Genomic DNA, 19,944 nt, shown 5'->3' with positions numbered 1-19,944 from the left:
GGTTTTGGTCCGAATGGACCGTAGTCTCCTGCCTGAGGGGAGGGGGGAAAACAGTCCGTGACCAGGGTGGGAAGGGTCGGCCGTGATCCCACCTGCACGCCTCCGGGTCCTGGAGATATACAGGTCCTGGATGGATGGAAGCATGCAGCCGATCACCTTATCGGCAGCGCGCACGACGCGCTGCAGCCTTAGTCTGTCCCTGGCGGTGGCACCAGCAAACCACACGGTGATGGAGGAGGTGAGGATGGACTCGATGATGGCCGTATAAAACTGCGCCAACATCCTGGGAGGCAGTTTGAGCTTCCTCAGCTGCCGTAGGAGAACATCCTTGTTGGGCCTTCTTGGTGAGGGAGCTGATGGTTGGCCCCCACTTAAGGTCCCGGGTGATGGTGGTGCCCAGGAAGCGGAAGGAGTCCGCGATGGTGATGGTGATTTCACTTGGGTTAGTATTCAGTAAACTAGCACATTACACATAACTCCGGGATTCCCACCAGTTAATTTAGAACTTAATTCAGAACTGATCAAGCCTCTTAGATAAGAGGTGAAACATCTTTGAAAAACTAAGGGAAGTGAAGGGCAATTTTCTACAGCCACGAGTTCCCTTTGATATCAACCTACAATAACCTGCAATGGCAAGCAAGTCAAATTGGAGGAGCTTGGCCGTGATCAGGAACTCACACAGGAACCCAACACAAGGGGGCAGAAGAGAATGCAGATGCAAATTCTGCCCTGTAAAGAAGTGCTGACAAACAGGGACAACCTGCAGCAAAAGTGGGAAACATTAAGTTTAGTCCCCATGCGTTGAATGCAATGATTAGTCTACAATGCAGTTTGTAATTCAGTTTAAATATATGTTTTACTTAATGTGTTGTGTTTTAAGTGGTGAATTTGAATTAACATTGGTTGTGATTTCTTATTATATAGGAGTAATTTAATGGTGGCAATGCTTAATCAGTTATAGTATAATTCCCTAATGCTCATGCCATTTTTAAATTGAATAAATTGTAATATAAATCATTATGGATTTTGTTTTCTATAAAACATGACATATTATTGTATAATAAAAGTGTTGTGAAACTTTAAAAATTCTCTCTCCCTGCTTCTGAAACTTTTATAAGATTTAATCACACATTTATTTATGTAACATAGCCTATTTAGACATTCTAAATGCACATGTAGTTTAAAGTTTGGCGAAGACACTGTGAAGGAATACCTGGCTCGGGTCAAAATTGCCCCAACCATGTTGTGAAAATATAGCATGTTGTAAACAGTATAGGTAAGGATTTGTGTTTGCGTCACTGTCGCAAAGACAACCGTGCCACTTTACGTTTCAGGAAGGAACATTTGTACTGTAAACAGTCTGCTACAAAAACATAGTCCATCAACGTGAGTTTATTCCTTTATTCGGTCTCAAATGACAAGAGTGTAGACAGAGATGGAATCTATTTAACGAAAATACAAACAATCAATATTAAGCATCCTTTGGACTACTACTACGCTAAAGTTTCACGTTAATATGCAGTAGCATTGTAGTAGTTTAGGCGTAAGACTTAGCAATCATAAGTTGGTGAGCCAGCATCTTTTCAGGAAAATCCTGAGCATGTAAATGAAGTACTATGTATTGTTTTAATAACATTATTTGTAACAAAGCGTAATCTGTCTGATGATGCGTGTTTATCGTTTATTGTTTTGAACGTAGCTGGGATGTAATAGGTAACACTTGTGATATGTATGTTAAATTCCTAGTATTCCTACTCATTTAGATATACGACATATGCGTACGCAAACACCCGCATATAGTGAGCACGAAATCGCTCTTTAAAATTGAGGTTTGTTTGTGTGTGCAGGCTTTACTTTGAGGAAGCGGGGTCAGTTGCCAGGCCACCATGGATGTTAGCATTGCCGTGTCCCTGATTCGTGGCCAGATGGGCGCTGTGGTGGAGCGAGCAGTGAACGGTGCAGTGGAGACAGTCCTGGCTGAGATGCTCAAGGTGGTGGGAGTCAAATTTGAGGAGCTGAAAGCCCAAGTGGCCCTGATGAAGCAGGACGTTGCTTCCTTGCAGAGAGAAAAGGCCCTGAAAGAGAAGGAGAATGACAACATTAGAGCTAAGCTGCGTTACACAGAGCTGAAACTGAAGTACTACAGGCAGGGGGTGGAAGAAGAATTGCAGCAGAGAGCTACTGCTTCTGCTATTGTCCACATAGACCCATCCAACTTTCACAAAGGTAATGCTAGTGTTTGCTCCATTGAGAAGTCTCCTCCATCCACAACTGAGACAAGAAGCTCTGAGGGACATCTGATGAGAAGCATTCAAGGTAAACCATAGTTGATAGTTTGTAAACTCGTGCTTGGAGATCAACAAAAGGGATTCTCACAGCTTCCTGTGTTTCTGCTCACAGAATGCACCCCACCACAGAGAATGAGCAGATGTGCGATTGGACTTCCGTGTAACCCAGATGCAGGCATTGCTGGCTCAAATACCTCTGTCTCTTTGCCTGTGACTCCATCAAACGAATCTGTTGATAGCAGTGGCAGTACAGGTAGAGAGCTATTGTTGTCCCTCTTTCTGGCCATCTCTCCTGATCTTTGTGTTTCTTTGTTTTCAATACTAATGAGCAGAAGCTACTACTTTTAGCACTATCCCTCCAGATAATGTTTGTTTTCAGTGTTCCCAAATTTTGGTGATGAACTGAAAAGGAGGCTTTCACAGATCTAATCTAAATACATACGTAATTTTCATTACCACTGTAACAGTGTGACATATATATTGTCTCATAATGGAAATGTACTGTTGTGCAGTATTATACTCTGGGGAAAAAGAAGACATGTCTCAGAGACAGGATGAAGATCAGGATGGAGATGTACATGAGTGGACTTCCACTTTGCAGTTACATACAGACGTGACCCCTCCTCCAGCTCAACCCTTAGCCATGGATCTGTGGCAGCAACCAGTCACTGCTTCATTGTCACCAGATGGTTCTCCTCACGCTGACAGATCCTCCTGTCCTCCTGCCCCACAGGTGACAGCTTGCCTCATCCCAATATCATTGAGGGTACCTTTTACTTGAACCCTTTGTCTGGGTACCTCACACTCAAAGCAAACTGACACGGTGCTCTAATTTGGTGGTGTGGTGGTTGATGCTCTTTTCTGAAAGCAAGAAGGTTCCAGGTTAGATTCCAGATGTGGGATTGTTTTCATGTAGACGGGAGTTTGCATGTTCTTTCTATAGGTTTGCTCTTGGTCCTCAGTTTCATCCCCCAATAATGTGCACAATGACTCTAAATGGTTATAAAGTGTGAGTGTGTGTCCTGTGTTGGATTACTGACCTGTCTGAGGCACCCGGACGTTGCTTGTTTGCTCTCTTTCTAAAGAAAAGTTCAGTTCTCTTGTTTACCAAGTCAAAATATACTGGCAAACCTGAAACCTGAGTGTATCAAGTGATGTACAATGTTGTGTTTGAAATTGAATCTATTTGGTTTAAATATTGTAAATGTTATCCCCCACTTTTCAGTTACAACAATTATATAGCATAGGAAGAAAAAACATTTACAATATTAACGTCTTCATAACTGATTGCACTCATGTAACACATAATTGTCTTGTTCTCCAGGTGAAGCAAGAAGCAGACGAAGTGATCTGTATCAAACAGGAGCCAGAGGATGAGCAGGAGTTGATGGCCACATTGCTGGACTGTCAGATACAACAGCCTCATCATTCAGAGTCTCAGGTACATTTAGTGGTAAAACACAAATCTGGAGCCTCTTTATTCGCAGCACACAGGCTCAGTCGCTAAGCTGAATGACCTCTGTGCTTCTTGGTGGATTGATAATTTGCAATAAAATTGAACATAAAATGCCTGCATTTTGCAGAATAGAAAACAAATAATTGTTGTTGACAGTGTTATATGCATAACATTTGCATGCTTACAAAGTATTTGAAAGTAAAGAGAAAGATGATAAAGCAGACTTAGAAATGTTGGAATTACACTTTTGATATACAGTGATCCCTCGTTTATCGCGGGAGTTCCAAAAATAACCCGCGAAAAGTGAAATCCGTGAAGTAGTCAGTAGTCAATACTGAACTATAGAATGAAACCAAAAATCAAAACCTGTTTTAAAGCCCAAAATTTGTTTAAAACAATAATTTTAATCTAGTAATACAAGGTTGGAAACATTGTCACTGGCATATTTCAGTCCCAGCTGAGCCTCTTCGTCCTGACTCCGCTCCGCTGGAGCGTCTGTTTCTACTGAAGGCGCAGGAGTCTTTCTCCGAGAGAAGAACATTGTTATGGGTAGTTGTTGGCGCTCTTTCTTTTTCTGAGCAAGAAGATTTTTATAAACGGATATGCCACCTTCGATTATATTTGAGAACTGCAATGAACGACTCGCAAAAAAAATCCGTGAAGCAGCGAAGCCGTGAAAGATGAAACGCGATATAGCGAGGGATCACTGTATTGTAAAACAAAACAATTAATGTTAATCATAACATGACACGATTTTAGTTTTTACTAACATGTTAAAAATAAATTTTAATGTGTCAAAGAAAATAACTGTTTAAAAATAAGCACTCAGTGAAAGGGAATATTGCTGTTCTTAGTTAAAAGTTCACTTATGTGGTGTTTAAAACAACACCAAGGGTGTCAACTATTTAAACTATTAAAGAGTTAAAATATCAAGACTGTTCAAAGTGTAATTTTAAACCAGAATCCCTGATAATTGTCTGAACCCAGGTAAAACTATTATCTCTGTGTGGGTGGAATCAAGACTAACGATTTTGCTGTGTATAGACCAGGAATGCCAAAACACCGTTGCTATAACACCTCCCCACGTCACTGAATGCTTCGTCTTTAATCCCACAGGCTCAAAGTTCGCTCCCAGTCTGCTCAGAACCTCTAGCAAACCAAAAAATTTCTACTGCCACCTTCAGTGCAGCTAGACCCAGCTCATGTATGTATGTTTGTGAGCGTCGTCAGATGTTACACACATGCTCTGTAAAATTTAAACATGTCACCAATCTGGGAGAGCCAATTACCTCACCTTGCCTTGAAACAGACAACCCCCCCACTAAATCCCTGTCACGTTTGCCCTCAGATGCGATGCCTGAGCCGACATCCGCTCTCATAAAAACGGCCCCCAATATTATGCCTCACCAGGCAGCGCGGCCCTGGACCAATGACCTCACCCTTTATGAAGAGTATAAAATACGCAGAAATGAGCTTCGGCGACGAAACCTCACCAGACGCCGAGAGCTGGAGAAAACACTGCCTCAGCCTCTGCTGGCAGATATGGCAAGTCCAGCATTTGGTGTTGAGATACTGGAGAGCAACATTAGGACTTTTTATTGTATTTTAAAGGAGCAATCTGTTATTTTGTGTATTTAATTTTAAAAAAATGTAACATGTTGAAGGTGCGAGAGCGGCGAGAGAAGACCAGACTGAGGGTGGCCAGATGGCGGGCAAAAAGGAAACTCCAGGCTTGTCTGAACCAAGCTCAGGTTGGTAATGGCTGTGGAATATTTCAATATCTCAATAGCAAGATAGGCTTCCTTAGCCCTGCTGGAGTCTAATAAAAAAATAATGAAAATGTTTTCTCACTCCTAGGCTCTAGGTGGTGCTGCAGCACATAATCAAAGTGATTATCAGCCACACAGGATTTCTTGTAAGACAAGTTTTATAAATGTGTGCTATAATTCTTGTGCATAGACTGATAAATAATGTCAGTAATCATGGAATATGATAAAATATGTAGTCACAGTCATCCTATTGTTTCAGCGGCTACTTCAATAATGCAGAGCACAACAGAGTCCAACACTTTCCTGAGCAACTTGACCATAAACAGCAACTCTGCCAGTCTCCCCTTCATACCTGCCACCTCCTCCTCTTTGCTGTGCAGAGGCCCCAACTTGGCTACACATCGGCCGTGACATCATCCTTCTCCTACCTGCAAGCCAGCGCGTCACATTTTGCAGTGAGGTTTTTGTGTTTAAGGTGTTTACATTCAAAATCAGTGTCCATGTAGAAAGAACAAAGCAGAGGCTGCTTTCTGCATTTTAGAATATCTTTACTCAGCACTGACGACAAACTTAAACACAACGTCCTCAACCATTTAATATGTACACACAAAATAGCAACCTCATTTGGATTAGCTTGTTATATCGTCAGAAGATGAAGACATTTAACATCCTCCAGAATCATATAAACATACCTTAGTTATGGATTAATGTAAATAAGGATGATGCTCAAGGCTTCCAGTATATATTTATTGAATTGTTTAATGTTGTGTTAATAGTGATGCCACAAAGACAGAGTATAATGTTTTTCAATGAAGTGGTCCCTAAATCTGTATTTGAGATTTTTCCTTACTTGTTTTTTTTTTTTACATCTTTTCCATGATCAAAGTTAAGAAAATAACAGCAGTTGAAACATTAACTATTACTTACTATAGCTTCCTTATAATTAGCACAAATATCAGGGAAGAAGAAAAATGTTAATGATCAGATAAGGTTTCCTATTTTATTGTCTGAATCATGAGGCCGGTGATCAAAATCAAAGCTGGCATTTCCCTGTAAGATATACCTGTATATATAAATATATATAAATATATATAAAGAGTTCAACAAATGTTTGTTTTTTTTAAATTGCAAAAAGAATCAAGTCCCCAGATTGAAACCTACATGCAAAATTTTGGGTTTTCTGCTGTACTGAGTCCTCCGTTACAGATCATGTTACTACAAAGTATGAATGTGTCCTAATGGCTCCAGTTTAAAACATGTTCTAACTTATGTAAATATATAAATATTGTTTGAATTGAAAATGCATGTCATTGTTTTTTTTTGTTTTTTTTTACTGTATTTAAATAGAAGAAACAAAGTTAAAGTAAAGGGCTAACATCTGTATGGTCCCATAATCTGAAGCACTACTATCCCCAGCCAGAGGGGGGCCTCACATTTAGGTTGGCCATACTGGATGACTAAAAGTGTACCGTGAGCGCGGCCTGGGTGGGTTTCATCCATTGACAATCCTCTGTGAAATAGCACCGGGCAGTGTGTAGAACAGCAGGGCCAGGAAGAGCATTGTGATGAGCAGGACCAAGGCGATGATGATGTATTTCTTGTAGCTTTGCCACACCAAGTGGAAGAAGCACTTAAATGGATTGACGAACCACGAGAAGGAAGTGTCCGGTCGGCTGGAGGAAAGGAGAGAGTTTCCTTTTTAGGCCAGTTAAGGCCATATATTTGCATAGATGTAAACTCAAACGTATCATTTTGCCAAAGAAAACCATCCGGTGCCTACTTTGGTTTTGGCAGCGGCTCTGGCTCCTTGCGGGCTCGACCAACCGGGTATTTCTCTGCCTCCTCGGCTGTCACAAGGTGGAACTCCGCCTCCACTTTGCCCTGATGGCGACAGAGAAAGTCAGTCTACGGCTGTTCGTCTGCTGGCCCGTCTGTTGTGCGTACCGTCAGTTCTCCAGACTTGATGAAAGGCCACCAGCCTCGTGTCCTTTTCTGCTGAAAAATGGAGATTTTCTCTGTCCCGTCTGTCAGCATTTCTACTTTGCACGACTTTGCAGTTTTGGACCCGCGAGGGAAGCCGTGCAGGTCCAACTCCACCGTACCTACAGGCACAGATTTAATCAGTCAAACATGACACACAGAAGTACAAACAGGCTGAAATATGGGAGAAACACACCGAGGAAATCATCAGACGATAGCGTCTCGAAGTCCCAGACCTGAAGACTCAAGATGGCAGGAAGCTTCTGTTCAGTTTTATCCAGAGAGAAAATATTCTCTCTCTTGCTGACCACTACTACCTGAGATGTAGGAATAATTATTTTAGTCTTTATAGTTGCTCTTACTGGCTTGTTTTTAGTCCCATTTCCTTCTTTTTTCCCCCAAATTTCACTGTTTTCTTCTAGGAGTGATCATTTTACCTACTTTCTCAGCAGGCATGTAGTGGAAGGGGAACACAAATCTCCAGTTGAAGTTCCCTTCTCCGGTCAGGGAGTTGTAGTGGACATCTGTCTCCTGTCGGTCATCTTCTAAACCCTTCAACCAGCTGTGCGAGCGTTTAGGAGAAGATTTGAGTCTTGGCATGGCAGAAACCTATCCAGTAGGTTTGTTCACGGCACCAGTGTAAAAAGGCTAATTAAAGTGTCTAAACGTACCCCTTGACATAGATGTCACTGGACTTTTGGCCTGTTAGGAAGTTGCTGTCCTCTAGAATCACATCTTCAGTGTTCCAGATGGTAACACGCAGCTCATACCTGAACATGCACATTGACGAGTTAGTGGGTTGATTTTTCTGGTTAAACTGGACAAAGAGACGTCTCACCCCTTTGGTTTGCGAGGGGAGATGTCGACTGAGGGTCCTGGATGTGGCAAGTCCATGGGAAATATGTCAACCCACATCTGGACCTGCCCCTGCACACACACACACACACACACACACACACACACACACACACACACACACCAGTTTCTAAGTGTTTCATGTTTTGACCATGTCGCTGGGCTGCTAACTAAGGAACTTTCCATAAGCCAAGATCTCTTGACGTGGATGTAAATTAAATTGGAATATTCTCACGTTTTACTGAACAAAGTACCTGGTCCATGCCGGGTCGGGCCTTGCTGAGAAGAGTCCTGGTCTCAATATGTTCTGGTACCAATTTGCATCCCACTACTGGAATTTCAGACCAGCGGTGAAGGATCTTCAGAGCCAGATGCTCATAGGACTCTACTGGCTCGTCTGAAATACACAAGGTAATCATTACCATCACACACACACACACACACGTACACACCCGCACGCACAGTTGAAATTCTAATCGCATATTAATCGGTCTTTAAATCAACCGAAGCTAAAGTGAATAGCACATTTTCTTGCTCCAGTTCCTTGCAGAACAAACACAACCCCGTGTTAATGATCATAATTGATCGTCCTTCCAAAATCCTCCAGTCTTGATCAACCTACGGTACCTGCGTAGCTCCTCTTGCATACCTGCTGCCTACGGTCGTGCTGCTCAGTGTAACCTCCCACTACAGTTGTGTATTTGACAGAACAGACCCAGATGCTGCCTGGAGAACGTGTACCTTCATTCATGAAGAGCGTCTTGCCGGTGAAAACCTTATTGGCCACAGTGATGCGTCCAGGACTGAATCGAGGCTCGTCCAGGCCGTTGTCTTTGCACAGTTTCGTCAGAAGCTCTGTTGGCTTCAGACAGTCTCTCCAGGCATTATAACCATCACTGACAGACAGAGAAGGGTAAAGCTCAAAAGATCTTATTCTAACTCATTTTGGGCAGTTATGAAATAATACGGTTAAGTCCACGACCTGGCCAGTCAGAGCTGGGAACAGCTGCCGGGACTTACATGCTGTACTCTGTCGGGATTCCACAGGTGGCTCTGTGTCGACTGTAGAATCGGTTCTCCAGGTCAATGCGTGTCTCTCCGATCAGATCGTCCCCTCCCACCATGTCGTAGTCATAGATCAGCACAGTCAGCAGAGACTCCTGAGGAAACTTTGCATGCATCTCAAAGGATCTGAAAGGAGAAACCGAATGAGAATGATGCCAGGTTTGAAAAAGTGTAAAGAGAACTGTGTTTTACCTCCCAAAGACAGGATTCAGCTGTTTAGGGATGTAATTATCTCTGTCTTTGATTTCGTTCTTGCCAAGCCGAAGAACAACGTAAGGGTCCGCTTTCCCATCCGGGTCGGCCGGGTGCAGGTTCGATGCCTGCAGAAGGAGAACAGAATGCTTCATCTCACCTCTTCCTGCCCAAATTTAATAGTTTAAATATCCAGATGTAAAAAATGACACAGAGAAAGAGTTTAAAACATCCACTAACATACAGTACTTCTTCAAAAGATTTGAAACGAGGACGCACCGAGACGACGTAGACCCGTATCAGAACTTGGACTGAGTTGTTGGACGGGATGCCTCTGCTGACCCTAAAGAGGCCCGTATCAGCGCCGTCGTCCCAATCGTCTTTCTCGTCCTCTGTCAGTTTGTACAGGCAGAATCTTCCCTGCGCGTGGACGTAGTGGGTGAGACCAACATACCGCCTCAGCGGACGTCAGCAGGCGCACAGGAGAACGAACCCGCTTACCTTAAATTTTCCAACAAACCTCTCGTCCCCGGTCCCGTCTTCTTCACCGGCTTTCCCTCGGAACAGCTCATACGTCTTCACCCAATCGTCAAAGTGTCCAAACTCACCTTCCAGTTCCTTGTTATACAGCTGTGGAGAGACAGCATTACTCCACAGAACACCTCCCTTCATGATAGATTACAGCACGTACAATATAATATATAAGCTGTCACTGTCATTTAAGAGCTTTATTTTTTTAGATTTTTAGCTTCAACTGGATTTTTCTTCTCCAACATTTCAATCGAAAATTTGTTTTAGCATTTTGAGCCTTACCTTCAGCGTGGCTAACCTAATAGGCAGAACAATGTTTGCCTCCTGAGTGTCTTTATCTTTCTGCTTTTTCTTCTTGTCCCCATCTGTGGAGCTCACTGGTGATACAAACGGGACACATTTCCAGCGGTGAACAAAGCTTTAACAGTGTGGATGGAGGTGAGAGAAACTTCCAGTTTGAAGAAGCAGCTCACCCAGAACCAGGTTTTCAGTCACCATCTACTCACCCAGTGGAAAAGAATGTTGACTGCATTTTGGAATCTTTTTCCAGGAAAACATTGTATACGTCAATTTACAAAGCGCCCAAATGACAAAATTATTTTGCTTTTAAAGTCTGCAAACCGTCGACCACTGCTTTAGTTCAGTAAGCTGATATCAACTGAAATTTCACACCTGGACTCCAATGAGCTGCCTTTGAGTTGCTCTCATCTTTTACAGGAAGAACACAAGAAAATGTGAGGAATCTGCCCACATTCATGCCCACCTCCACTAAGAATGTCTCAACTACACAGAGAAGCACAAATGGAGGGCGACAGTTGTTGCTACATGGAAGAAGATAGAGTCAGCACCACACCTCCAGGCCATCAGGTTACCCTCAGAACTGACAGCAGAGCTACATGACATAAATCATCTATGCGTTAGATTTTTGCCAGCCACGTATTGTATACACTAAATGTTAATACGAGTTAAGGTATTTGCATCTTAGAACTTTCAGAACCATTGAAACAGTTTAGATTGGCTGCATATCGCTGATGGCAAATATTCGATTGCACAATATTGCCTCACTGGATCCAAATCTAGTGGCTGTGGAGGCCATTTGATGACAATCTGCTCTATGCTCTTCTTTAGGGAGCTAATTTCAGATGATATGAGCTTTGCAGTCGTTGCTAAGCAGCTGAAAAAGGTGGACCCGATGCAGCGGCCAGTCTGCTAGCAAGTCTCAACATTTTCCCCAGAAAAACACACCGAAGCTCAGAATTTGTCTCCTAAAAACACAACACAACCCTGTTAACAGCGTGTTCTTACCCATTGAGTCTATTCCATCGCTGAGCAAGTTCTGGAACGTCAAAGCTGCAATGCACAGTTTGTGTGTGCGTGTGCATGTGTGTGTGTGGGAAGCGGGGGGTCAGTGGAAACAGTCATAAAGTAACCTTTTCTGACACCACTTTACATCTTCGATCCACAAACCCTCTTTAACTCTGAATAATGTTTGTTTGTTTTATCGCTGAGAGCACAAGATGAGCCGAGTCAGGCCAGTAGGAACATTTACGCAACCTTTATATGAAAATAACTGCAAATAATGTTGTGGATACCAAAGCGGTTCTATAGAATTACACTGTAAAAACAAGTGTGGGAGGATCTCACCTTTCTCAAAGACGTGAGAAAACGCAGCGCTGTCTTTCTGTCTGGCCTGTAACAAAAAACACCAAATCCACGTTTTCAATTTGTTTAATTTTGCAAACATTTTAGTCATAATTCAGCCACAGCACCTACCTCTTTCTGTACAGATGCGTAGTATTTGGACCACCAGTCGATGACACACTCTGCTGATTCATCGGCGATCGTTCGCCTCCTTCGCTTCGTGGAGCGGCGGCTGCTTTTTTTTCTTAACTGGAAGAAAACAAAAAGAAGCAAAACAATTTAACATTAACTGTTCTATAAACACATGCGCTCTACTAGTAGTCCTCTTCAATTTTGGGGTTTGGCCCACTTTTTCCTTTCTAGACGCCGACTTGGGGCTTGGCGAGGTTGGAGGTGGGGGGTCGTGTTCAACGGTGATGAGGCAATCCTGGCTTGTTACAGTTCCTGTCCCAGTGGTCTCTCGTGGGACCAGGGTTGATCCTGTTGTTTAGAGCACAAGCTTGGGTCAATTACACCGAGTCCACAGGAATACAAGGTCAACCAGTCCCAACTTTAGAGTTTACTCCAAAATGGATGATGAAAGCCACACACATACAGGCACCACACATATTACCCTCAGTGCTCGGGGGCTGTGTGACCGGGCTGGGTTCAGGTATGTCTGTCTCCTTGGGAGGTGGGTGCACCTGGATCGGGGCAGGTGGGGGTGGAGGAGGCGTGTACTTGAAGGTCTTGAGGTTGTTTATAACGTGGTTTCCAACCAACGTGCTGCGGCCGAATGCTCGCCAGTCAACGACGGTGATGGTGAGTGGAGGGTGGAGGTGCTCGTTTTCTGGCAACTCCTGAAGGACAACAGACTGGCAATGAAACACTGAGGAATTACTTTGAAAAAAGCTAATTTCCAAAGCAAGAATGTTGACATAAAGCAACATTGATACCACAGAGTATTTCCTCAATCGTGATATCCACCCAGGATCTTACCAGCTCAATGGAATCAACCAGCACCGGGAAGTTTGGGTTGGACTTGTACTTCTGGATGACGGAGGAACGTAGCGTTTTACCAGCACACTCTACAAACACCTGCAGAACAAAGGACAGATTGGAACAACCCCACAACACTTTTGAGCTTTGATTATCTTTCCCTCTATGCAGCATTTTAAAGTCTTGGTTGTTTCATCCGTCTGGTTGCTCTTTTCGGTGATAAATTCTCTGATTCAGAAAACACTTGAAAGATTGTACCTGTGGTCGATCAACAGACAGAAGCTGAACCTTCTTTAGCTCTCTCAGTCCCCAGAAGAGCACCTGATAAACACATATTTGTCAGAGTTGTTTGAGGATAGCTGTTGTTTTGTTATATTAAGGGGAAAATGCACTAAATCTCTGCTTAGTGTGTTGCCTGAGTGTGATGCTATTGCCATACATGCTTTTTATAATGTACAATAACTTTCTCATAATTCATAAAGAAGCAACCATACCTCCAATCTGTAGGTGCTGAGTACAGGCCTGATGATGGCAGGAACTGTGTAGATGTCTCCTTCCGCTTCCTCTAATTCAGGTAGCTGTGGCTGTCCAGAATCTGGGATCTGCAAGCACACACGTGTAAGTTCTTCCTTCCACATTTTGCTCCGTTCTCAACTAAATGAAGGTGTTTGACCTTTAACAGTTCAAAGGCAGCAAGCAGGTCCCCTCCTGATTGGCTGCCACAGTGCAGAGGGCTGTACTGCAGAGTTGGAGGTGTGTATGGGTCAGAGGACAAGCAGACCACAGGCTCGGCAACTGTGGATCCCAAATACTCTGCCTTGCCCTAAAGCAGGCATCAGGTTGGCACATGTTTCCTCCAGAGTCTCGGTGTAATAATATTTGCTTAATCAACACTTTACTTACCAGCGCATCATCATCATATACCTCGATGACCATGCGTGGTGGCTCCTCCTGGATGTACTGCAGATCTCCACTCAGCAGCAGGGGGGTCATTAGCAAACTCTGGTTCCACGTCGGACTCAGCGTCTGACTGATCACCTGACAGCATAGACACACACTCACACTGAGTCACTCACATTGTTCTGTTAATTAATGTCAATAAAGCGTTGATTTACAGCTTCAGATATCGGCGAAGGCGGCTTTTAGGAGTTTGGATGCACGTACGTTGGTTGTTTGGCTGTGGGACATGAAGGTCACTCGTGCAAAAGGGTCAGACAGGCCGGTGTTGTCGGCAGCGATCAGACCTCGAGCCTGATACATGTGACACCTCAGCTGGAAGGAATGTTGCGCTAAAGACGACAACCACACAAGTTTATTTCCCATCTCTGTCAAAGCATCAGATTCACACACACTCCTGAATTTTCTGTGATAAAGCATCCAGTTATTACAGGAGTCCAGCAGTGTTTGCCTCACCTGCATTGAGCAGACAGTTTGGAGGGCTGCTGGGGCTGCTGTTGTCTTTATTGGGAGTGAATCCTGCAGGTAGGTCGTCCAGCATGTGGATGGAATCGGAAATCTTTCCAAACCACAAAAACACATCCAGCTTTGCTTGGGCAGACAAACCTGCACCCCTCTTCCCTGGTGGCTGCACATGTATACAGGAGGGTTTTTCAATTTTCTCTATCGGCCATCTCAGCTGTTAAAGGTCTCTAAGATCGCTGGATGAGATTTCACCTTTAGGAAAAGTGTTATTATCTTGCCACAGTGGATTCCTCTGGCCTCCTGCGTGCTGGAGTACAATAGGTCCCTCGCTTGAACCCGAGCATATGCAACACGCTTGTTGTTGCTGAGCAACCACACAAAGATGTCTGGTGTCGTGTGCTGTGGCTGCAAGTAAAGAGTGTAAAGAGTAAATATCAGGTATGCAGTGATGTAAAACACACAGGTCCAACGGTGAAGACAGCCGTGCTGACTCCCGCACCTCGACCACGAGAAAGCGAAGTTTATGTGTGAGTTTTGTCACATCTTGCAGCATCTCCTTCACCCCGCCAGCTTTTCTTCTCCTTTCCCACAAAGCCCGGACCTCTTCAATAATACTGTCCTGCAACACACACACACACACACACACACACACACACACACACACACACACACACACACACACACACACACCACACACACACACACCACACACACACACACACACACACAGACATGTTGTTGGTGTAAGACAGTTGATAGAATAGTTTCAGATGGGCGTGGCGAGATTGTGTGCATCTCAGGCTTACTCACCAGTTCCTGTTTGCACATAGTGAGACGCTTCTTGTCCAGTTGTGTCAGATAGGTTGACTTTAGCTCCGCCTTCAATTTGGCATCGGCTGCTGTTATATAACTCCTGAAAGACAAACAGCCTCTTAATGTTTTGATAGTTTTACATCTAGCCTCCTAATGAAGCCGTTGAACTCTTCACTCTCTTCCTGACATGTTACAGTGGAACCTTCACTAACTCTGTCATCTTTATGTGTCTACAGTTACAATAATTTAAAAACCTTGCATCCATATGGAGGTCTTTCAGGACCATTTTTAGCCTAGATGCTGCCCCCGGGTCCGACTTCTTGTGCAGCTCAGTTACAATAGCAACACCCTCCTCCTGAAAGAGAATCGATCTTTTAACAGGATGAATGTTGAGAGACAAACGGCGTTCCTGGAAGACTGATGTCTCTGACTGTGCGCTTGCGTGAGAACATACAAACAGACGAGCTATGTTGTCCAGCATGTTGGAGTTGTACATTCTGTAGGTTCTGTCCTCCCATTGGCTCATTACATGTATACATGGTTTCTGCTTCTCCAGGGGGAGGTACATGTAGTACCTAGAAATACACACAAATACAGAATAATGTTGCTCAGATTTGACCTAATCTGTTCTTGATTATTAGATAAAACTCATTCCCTCTAAATAAGGTGGTAAACATCTGATCAAGCAGCAACGTGACTCAACCTGTTCCCTTCGACGATGTTGGGTTTCAGTGGCTGTGTGGTGGACCTGGAGGTCGCGGTGGTTTCCTGGGCGTCTCTAGGTAGGAGAGGGGATGTGGGGCCAGTGCTCCGGGGGGAGGGGGAGCTGTACAATTTGCTTCTGCTCTCTGGGCTGCCCGCCATCATTTTTCTGCTCCGGATAGCAGGACTACTGGAGCCGGTGCTGGTCTGGGCCGCGGGTTCAAAAATATCCCCATAGGTTCCTGAGGGAGGAATCAAGGGAGAAACATCTGTAGGTTGGAAACACGCTGCTGGAACACCGTGATTGTTACTGAGGCCTTCTCTTACTTTACAGGGTAAAGCTACTAAAATTAAAGAAAGACTGAAAAGTGAGAGCCTAGATCTCACCCAGGGAGAACTCAAAGGAGATGGGCTTGTCTCCAATTTTTCTGTCAATCATGGTGGCTTCAAAAAGTGCCCCAAAAAGCACAAACTCCTCGATCTTGTCAGGATTCACCTGGATACATTCAGATTTCCTTTTTCAGACATATCAAGATGCAAAAAGGACTTTCATCCCGGTCAAATCAACCAGCACACTCTGTGTTTATCAGCTGATGGATCAAAACTTTGCAGCTTCAGTGTTCTATTGTGAGGAACTCTTTTGAAGGAAGCCTGTTCCTACCGCTGGGGGAGCTTCTACTGGCATGACCTCTGCTGCTGCAGCTTGTCCTTTATCAGCATCAACGCCTCCTCCTGCTGCTGGGCCTTGTGCCCCTCCCCCCGCAGCGGCCTTGCCATCCTTCCCTCCAGGTTTTCCTTGTTTGGGATCCTTTGTTGGCTTGACCATTTTCAGAAGTTTGGACTCTGAACCCATTCCTCCTGAGAGGATCTCCACTGCCAGCTCCAGGTAGATCCGACCCCTGGAAAAGTTGCTGGCTCGTTCTCGAGGTTTCAGAACAATATTTTTATGATCTCTCTTAATTTACCTGTAGGACACACCCTCTCCAATGCCCCCTGGACTATCACCTAAGGAAAAGTTCCGGGCGGCGCCATAGAGGTTAATCCAGGCTGGACCGAATGTTGGTAAAAACCCTATAAAAAAGACAATCACACCAATGAGGAGTTCCCTGATAACAGACTTTATTGATTGGGAATTCTGTCTCACCTCTATCACCATCTTGTTCATTGGAGATGCGTTTCAGGTCCAGGTAATGGATCCCAATGGCAACATCATTCATGCTTCCTTCATCCCAGACCTGTGACAAAAGCCAGCTCATAAATTCTCGCTAACAACTAGGAATGTGTTGTATGCAAAGTATTTCCGGTAAAATCGATGTAAATTGATGTTCAGACCTGGATTTTCAGTCTGTGGCACAGCGGGGGAAACATCTCTATGAAGACTATTTGCTCATTCCAAACTGGGTCGGCGGTGGATTTCTGGGTGGATGTTCGACCCTTGAGAGGAACGATTCAAACATGACCCATGACATAATGCTCAACATTCTTTTGCCGACACCTGGTCCGTGGCTCCGGTACCCACCACTTGTTTGAAGAAGCTGACCTCCACATATGGGTCTATAAGGGCTGTGTTGTCTCCTATGAATGCCTTTGTGACATTGGCCATGATGCTGGAGTTGTTGCGTGGGAGACCCTCAGCTCGATACACCTTCACGCAGAAACGAGCCCAGGGGCGCTCGGATGGGAACCCTTCTGGGACCAGCAGGTTCCTGAGACAGAAGTCCATGAACGCATCAGAACATCATTTGTTAATCAAGCAAAAATAGCAAACCCTTAACATCTTAAGGTTACGTAAAATACAGACAGTATCGTACTTGTCTATCTGCTCCTCGGCATCACTTGCTTTTGGTCCTGGCTGTATTGTTTCACCCTTGGCAGAGATGCTGATATCACATTTGACATAACCTTTGAAGCCAGTGCTAATGTCACCAGGAATGCTCAGCATCGCCCATTTATTGATGAACTGGTGACCTACAGTAGACGAGCAAGAGAGAGTAGAAACACGAGAGAGACCAATTACTGTGCCCAGTTTATCTTGGCATCGCTATCCTCATTGGAATTCGAGTCCTGTTATCAGTGTTTCTTTTGTCTTAATAAACACCCCAAGGTGGAAACACCTGAGTTTTGCTGCTTCTATAACAGACCTGACCACGGTAATCTGTTCATGCAGCCACAGGGTTGCCTTACCTGGCTCTTTGTAGACTGTCCACACGTCCAACTTAAATGACCCCACACAGACACTGCGTAGCATTTTAGTGTGCATGACCTGATAAAAGAAATGTAGGCATGAGATAAAATGTCTGATAGCAGCGTTCCAGGACACTGATCTGATTATAGGACAGCACACGTGAGAATTTGGCATCTTTTTAAAAAAATTCTACTCACCGTCAGCTTGATGATTTTGTCGAAAAAGATCTCTTTGTGAGCAAAGAAGTCAAACACAAAATACTGACGGACACAAAAGAGAAGGAGGGGCGGATGAAGCGCTATTGAATGGACCAAGATGGATTGTGAGTTCCCACAGTTTACCTCATTGTAAAAAGGAGCGTTGGTCCCTTCTTTGACCGAAGTTTGTTTCTTCTCATCTCCGATCTCAATCACCACGCTGGGGTCGATGTTTTCCCCAACCAGCTGCCTGGCTTCTGTGATGTTAATGGCGATCTTGAATAAAGTTTGGAGACATTCACAGTTAATTTTTCTAATGAACCCTGATTTTAGGCATATTGTCCCTTGTTGTGCTCCCTTTCTGAAGGGAAGAGATTTCAAAGCTTGTGTATGTTCACCTGAAAGCTCTGAGGTTTCGCTTCGATGTCTTGGATGCAGGTATTCAGCTTGGACCTGTGAAGGTTTCATAATATGTGTCAGTTCTGCATTGCGCCCGACGCTGACCCCAACGTGATTGGTGAGGAATTAACACCTCTTGTTGTTCGGAATGACTCTTGTCGAGACCTCAGAGACTCCCGGTTGATCTTCGGGGGTTTCTTCATCCAGCAGCGGAGACCCTTCCAGTGGCGCCGCAACCTCACTGTCTACATAAAAACAGATATAAAGGGAGCAGGAAGATCTAAGATGAGCTCAGGCCTGATGGCCACTAGAATCTCTCGCTGTGTAAACCAGCATTCATCAAGCGACTGTTTGACAAGGGCTGCGATACCACAAGCAAATGACTCTATTGTCCACAGTGTACACGGGACCCAAGATGGTGAGTTTGTGCGTGGGTGTGTTTATTTTTCAGGCCTTACCCAGAGCTCCTTTATTTGCCAAGACCAGGTCGGCACCGTCTTTCTTTTTCTTCTTCTTCACTTTCAGACCAAACATCATCTTGGCCTTTCTGCAGACAGACGTGCAGGATCAGTGCTGTTTTCACAGCGGACGGCAGGAACTATTCAGGCATAAAATCAACTGACAGCTGCCAAATATATTCGAAGCCTAAGATGGTTTATGACCACGATTAGACTGCAATGTAGCAAAACTGTGTAAAACTCTAAGAGCAAGAACTGTCCATAGACTTGAGACAATGGACTATTGCAGGAAATTACATCGATGGTTAATCTAGACAGTGCTAATTAACTTATTAACTGGAACATTAAAAGCAGCCATGCATCAAAACACCTTGTTTTAAAAATGGCTTAATGAGAATATGGAAATAGAATATAGTATAAATTTAGTCAGTGGGATTAGCCTAAACTGTAAATAGTTCGGTATATCAGATATTCTCATCCACATCCGAAGGTCTCAGAGCAAAGGATGCCTCTAAATAAATAAATAAAGTCCTTAATTCCATCCAGCAGTGTCGCGTGAGCACAAACCCAGTGGATACGTGTATCTTAATCTGCAAAGATATGACAGCAGGAAATGACCAAATATGTTTCATTTTGGGCATAAGAGGAAAACTATGAATAATTAATGCTGACGGTCATCTTCACATGACTAGGATACCTCAGTGAGAGCCAACAACTGGGTTCTGGTTGCACGATAAATTCAAGCTTCTCTTAAACTCTTAAAATAACTTCTGAAATAGCACTGGGAGAGCCGCTCACCGCTCCTTGGTTACAGGACTCTCTGAGCCGTCCATGCTGACCTAATGCCAACCGCTGCTACAGCACGCCGCTCTTTCAGTAAGCCTGGGGGTCAACGCCTGGATGAGGAGCTGTGCAGATTCCTCCTCTCAGCTCAGGAGAAGAGCCGCTCTCCTCTGCATCTTTATCTTTACCAGAGGTTTCTGTACCACTTGGCGTGACTTTAATGTCTGAAT

At 44.2% G+C, this 19,944-nt stretch overlaps 3 protein-coding genes across 5 annotated transcripts in view; 1 reads left to right on the top strand and 2 right to left on the bottom strand.

Moving 5' to 3' along the window:
- LOC130534312 (mitochondrial chaperone BCS1) overlaps positions 1 to 1,933 on the bottom strand; it is a 22,152-nt gene extending 20,219 nt beyond the window's left edge. The window contains exon 1 of the mRNA XM_057048350.1: positions 1,855 to 1,933. The gene's annotated coding sequence lies outside the window, so the exon portion shown is untranslated. The remainder of the gene's footprint in view (positions 1 to 1,854) is intronic.
- Positions 1,887 to 6,814, top strand: si:ch211-67e16.4 (uncharacterized). The gene is made up of 9 exons (XM_057048333.1): positions 1,887 to 2,316; positions 2,401 to 2,541; positions 2,801 to 3,021; positions 3,613 to 3,729; positions 4,861 to 4,948; positions 5,093 to 5,289; positions 5,409 to 5,495; positions 5,602 to 5,659; positions 5,773 to 6,814. Exons 1-9 carry the CDS (start codon positions 1,887 to 1,889, stop codon positions 5,922 to 5,924), a joined length of 1,491 nt encoding a protein of 496 aa, XP_056904313.1. The 3' UTR covers positions 5,925 to 6,814.
- Positions 6,353 to 19,944, bottom strand: fer1l6 (fer-1 like family member 6). 3 transcript variants are annotated; one of them, XM_057048133.1, is made up of 46 exons: positions 19,730 to 19,942; positions 18,932 to 19,020; positions 18,607 to 18,718; positions 18,473 to 18,527; positions 18,219 to 18,350; positions 18,075 to 18,137; positions 17,877 to 17,955; positions 17,504 to 17,660; positions 17,212 to 17,398; positions 17,025 to 17,126; positions 16,837 to 16,927; positions 16,658 to 16,763; positions 16,354 to 16,591; positions 16,080 to 16,188; positions 15,694 to 15,934; positions 15,445 to 15,565; positions 15,245 to 15,345; positions 14,988 to 15,090; positions 14,677 to 14,796; positions 14,430 to 14,582; positions 14,169 to 14,340; positions 13,920 to 14,044; positions 13,659 to 13,793; positions 13,429 to 13,578; positions 13,250 to 13,357; positions 13,014 to 13,076; positions 12,756 to 12,854; positions 12,391 to 12,616; positions 12,127 to 12,257; positions 11,910 to 12,026; positions 11,781 to 11,826; positions 11,442 to 11,486; positions 10,419 to 10,513; positions 10,107 to 10,235; positions 9,885 to 10,025; positions 9,606 to 9,733; positions 9,369 to 9,539; positions 9,090 to 9,244; positions 8,603 to 8,745; positions 8,332 to 8,420; positions 8,165 to 8,263; positions 7,935 to 8,055; positions 7,690 to 7,810; positions 7,458 to 7,615; positions 7,294 to 7,394; positions 6,353 to 7,186 (listed from the first exon to the last, which is right to left on the bottom strand). In XM_057048133.1, the coding sequence occupies exons 1-46, from the start codon at positions 19,762 to 19,764 to the stop codon at positions 7,006 to 7,008; spliced, it is 5,643 nt and encodes a 1,880-aa protein (XP_056904113.1). In that variant the 5' UTR covers positions 19,765 to 19,942; the 3' UTR covers positions 6,353 to 7,005. The 3 variants fall into 3 exon arrangements, 1 of the variants encoding a protein (XP_056904113.1); XR_008952824.1 differs by lacking the exon at positions 6,353 to 7,186 and having other exon boundaries at positions 7,931 to 8,055; positions 19,730 to 19,944; XR_008952825.1 differs by lacking the exons at positions 6,353 to 7,186; positions 7,294 to 7,394; positions 7,458 to 7,615 and having other exon boundaries at positions 7,783 to 7,810; positions 7,935 to 8,102; positions 19,730 to 19,944.

The sequence above is a fragment of the Takifugu flavidus genome, chromosome 1 (genome assembly GCF_003711565.1).
Source record: "Takifugu flavidus isolate HTHZ2018 chromosome 1, ASM371156v2, whole genome shotgun sequence".
Lineage (NCBI taxonomy): Eukaryota > Metazoa > Chordata > Actinopteri > Tetraodontiformes > Tetraodontidae > Takifugu > Takifugu flavidus.
Note: the sequence above shows the minus strand (reverse complement) of the source record. Positions and strands in the feature narration are given on the sequence as shown.